General features: G+C 39.9%; 1 protein-coding gene and 1 long non-coding RNA gene across 2 annotated transcripts in view; one reads left to right on the top strand and one right to left on the bottom strand.

Annotated features, from left to right (window-relative positions):
- Positions 1–819: 819 nt before the first annotated feature.
- The window catches only part of LOC112069443 (uncharacterized), a 4,601-nt gene continuing 2,036 nt past the window's right edge, over positions 820–3,384 (top strand). Inside the window, exons 1-2 of the long non-coding RNA XR_002893738.2 lie at positions 820–941; positions 1,075–1,146. This is a non-coding gene — a long non-coding RNA (uncharacterized lncRNA). The remainder of the gene's footprint in view (positions 942–1,074; positions 1,147–3,384) is intronic.
- The window catches only part of LOC112069441 (uncharacterized), a 4,174-nt gene continuing 3,115 nt past the window's right edge, over positions 2,326–3,384 (bottom strand). Inside the window, exons 4-5 of the mRNA XM_070438554.1 lie at positions 3,081–3,210; positions 2,326–2,769 (exon numbers count right to left, since the gene is read on the bottom strand). Of these exons, the coding sequence (XP_070294655.1) occupies positions 3,200–3,210 (11 nt within the window). The 3' untranslated portion in view covers positions 2,326–2,769; positions 3,081–3,199. The remainder of the gene's footprint in view (positions 2,770–3,080; positions 3,211–3,384) is intronic.

Genomic DNA, 3,384 nt, shown 5'->3' with positions numbered 1-3,384 from the left:
AAACATACACATATAAACAACATATAAACAACTTACAGACGCACACAAACAACGACTACATCTCATCTGCCCAGACCCACATGCTCACACCCCCATCTCTAGTGCCTGCATTATCATTTGCTGTCTATCATCAGGTGGTCTTTTCAAACTGCTCTTCCACTAAAAGGACATTATCATCATGTTCACAACCTCACAGTATTATTCCAACGTCATAGTGGGGAAATATATACAACACAGCAAAATGTGAGGAAGTGCAGGAATGTACTTTTAAAACGTAAATGTTGCTCTCCACCATCAAGAGGGGGCAATTAAAGTGTTTAGCCTTGAGAGGAGGGCTGGCTCTAGTCTTTTGGGGGCCCTAAGTGGGATTTGGTGTGGTGGCCCCAAAAGGCTAGACGTTGGCCCTGCTCTAAGGTGGTTCTCCTCCGCTAAACTAGACCTCATCCTCTCTCTGGTCCTGGCTGGTTCTCTTCCACTAAACCAGACCACCATCCTCTTCCTGGTCCTGTCAGGTTCTCCACTTAACCAGATCCTCCCTCTGACTGTAGGAGTGGCTGTGGGAGCAGTTGTGTGTTGTCTTTATAGTACGCAGAAGGAGAACATGTACATACTGACATTCATCATTTTTCTTTGACTTTAATGGAGTGCAATAATAACACAGTAATACACATGGAGACAGTTGTTCCACTGTATCAATTATTCAGTTATTTGTTCTTTTCAGAGAATCAACTGATTGCTGATTACTCACAATCAACAGCATTGTGAGTAACATAACATGTCATTGACACATTGTGACTAAACAGTTAGTGTATTATACTATTGTAGTAAAATAACTAAGAGGTTCCACTATAATTATATTGTTTTGAATCCATTACCTTTGTTAATTTATGAAGGGTCTGAATGCAGTAAACCACTCCACCCCACCAACCAATGAGGACAAGGTTAGTGCATCAATATCCTAATGGAAGTTGAAACATGATTCATATGAAACATCATTTGACCCAGTTATCCTGCAATCAGACTAATGTCCAGTTTCAATGATTCACGTTTCAATAACAATTCTGACCCTTGTAGAGTCAACCTGCTGACAGAATCACCTATGCCTCMATTGACCACTTCAATCAAAATCCTCCTCAGAGAGTTGATGTWAGTGAAGCTATACTGAACATATTGTAATGGTATCACTCTCCCTCCTATACACTGTTTACAGCCTTTACTTTGGTGTGACCTTGTGCGTCTTGTCTCTGTTGGTCCAAGGTGAAGATGTGATGACCTATGCCTCTGTTATTTTCTTTTAGTATGTAGCACAATAGCAGCTTCTTAGAAAAACATATTTAAGCTTTGCTGATAACAGTTTTTTTCCTTCATTACTCATGTTGAAAATGATTTTGACTAAAGTAAGTCCGAACTGATTAACTCCTTTCAAAGAGGTCCATAACATTGTATTACCTGTTGGGGTTTAATTCAGTAATTGACTGTCTTCGCCAGTAGGAGGCAGTATAATTCTCAACTGTGAGATATACTCCCTGTGTCACGTTTACTCCCGCTCCCCCTCTCCGGCGCTCGTTGTTGCCAGTGTGGTGATTATTGCGCACACCTGTCACCATCGTTACTTCTTGCTTCTCGTCTCCCAGCGTCTGTGTTACACCCTGCTAGCTAAGCTATAGCCTAGTTCTCTCTTTCCGTATTGAATATCTTTTCATTTTGTTCCACTAAGAGGCAGCTGCCACAATGAAGCAGAATATTTATTCTGAAACACTAAAAATGGAAAAAAAAAAAAAATTCCCCCAAAGATTGTGTTTTCAATGTCTTGCCAAGGCTGCACCTGTAGCATCTTCTCACAGACGCTAAACCACTAATGGACAGGGGCTTTGACCTGCTTCATTTCTGACCTGGGCCGGTGCACCCCTCCTTAGACAACCTGCGTGGTCATACCGATACCAAAACTTGATGTGGACACCTGTTTAACGTAGCGTGATACAGCCTCCAGATGTTTGGATTACAGGCAGCACCACTACGCCTGCAAGAAACTCTGCTGCAGGTAAAGGTGATAAAGGAGTAGTCTGTGACTAGGCTAAAGTCATTTGCAACGTAGGCTAAAGTCATTTGCAATGTCAACGGAGAAAACTGGTGGCTATGGTAAGCAAGGCCTTCAAGTGCTTAAAATTCTTTATTTTTGTCATATAAATTCTGAGTAGGCTTTCAGAAAAAGGACAGACAAATCTATCTTTGCCTGCTGACTAGAAGAAGGTTGTAAATGAAATAAGGTCAATGTATTCATGCTTTACCTGACATTGTGGAAGGGTAGCCTGAAAAACACCTGTAGCAGTTTGAAATACTGTATTTTTTATGTTTATTTAAAAACAGTTTTAGTAATTAATATACATTTTAGAAGAAGCATTGTGCCTCATTTAAGTCTGCTTAGGACACAAATGATTAATTAAACAATACCAAGGAATTTCTCATGCTGAGTTCATTAACAATGGACAGAAAAAATTAACACATCAGCCAAGGTTTACTGATATTTTGAATCCTACTACATAAAGGTGTATAAAAAGATACTATACTAAAACACAACTACGAATTAATACATCTTTCCACACTATGCACTAAAATATATAAACATCAACTTTAAAAAAACATTTATACTGTCCTCTGTTACTGAATCAATAAAGCTACAGACAGTTTGAAAGTCTTAGTCCAGCACAGGGAGAAGAGGAACAAGGGGTCATTCCTCCAGGACATGGACCTCAATACCAGAGGCTTCTTCTATACAGAGAACAAAACAACATGTTCTCACCATTCATTCTATAGCAGACCATAAAGTGAACTAGTTAATAGGATTAGAGGAACAAGATGAGAATATTCAATGACTATTTATGACCTGATTCCTTTCAGTTCACACATCTGAAGATCAGAATGTGAATGTAATGTGTTGTTTGTTCCATGTGTTCTATAGATTGATGGAACCATTCATAATGTTTAGGTCTATACAGTCCTATCAGATCTGGTGAACTCTGATGGTTGTGGGAGGAGTTAGGAACCTAAATGGAACTGGACCAATGGCCTGTGACTCTCACCTGCTTGTGGGGGCAGAGCCTTGGGTGGGCGGTTCCTCCTTGTGTGAATAGTGACTATGGCAGCCATGATGGTCAGTGTCACAAAGAGCATGATGTGACTGCATGGGCAACTTAACACATTACTGCGTACCTGCGACCAATGAGACAGACCAGCTGATAAACACAGTCAATCATTAGATTGATTTAGTAAAGTTTGAAGGACCAATATCAATCAGCCAAATCTCTACACTGTCTCTGTCTGAACAACCAAAGATCAATTCAGCATTTTAATTTTGTGTAATGGATTTATGATTGATCTCTCTCC

Source organism: Salvelinus sp. IW2-2015, unplaced genomic scaffold (genome assembly GCF_002910315.2).
Source record: "Salvelinus sp. IW2-2015 unplaced genomic scaffold, ASM291031v2 Un_scaffold1013, whole genome shotgun sequence".
Taxonomy (NCBI): Eukaryota; Metazoa; Chordata; class Actinopteri; order Salmoniformes; family Salmonidae; genus Salvelinus; species Salvelinus sp. IW2-2015.
This window is presented reverse-complemented; position numbering and strand designations above follow the sequence as displayed.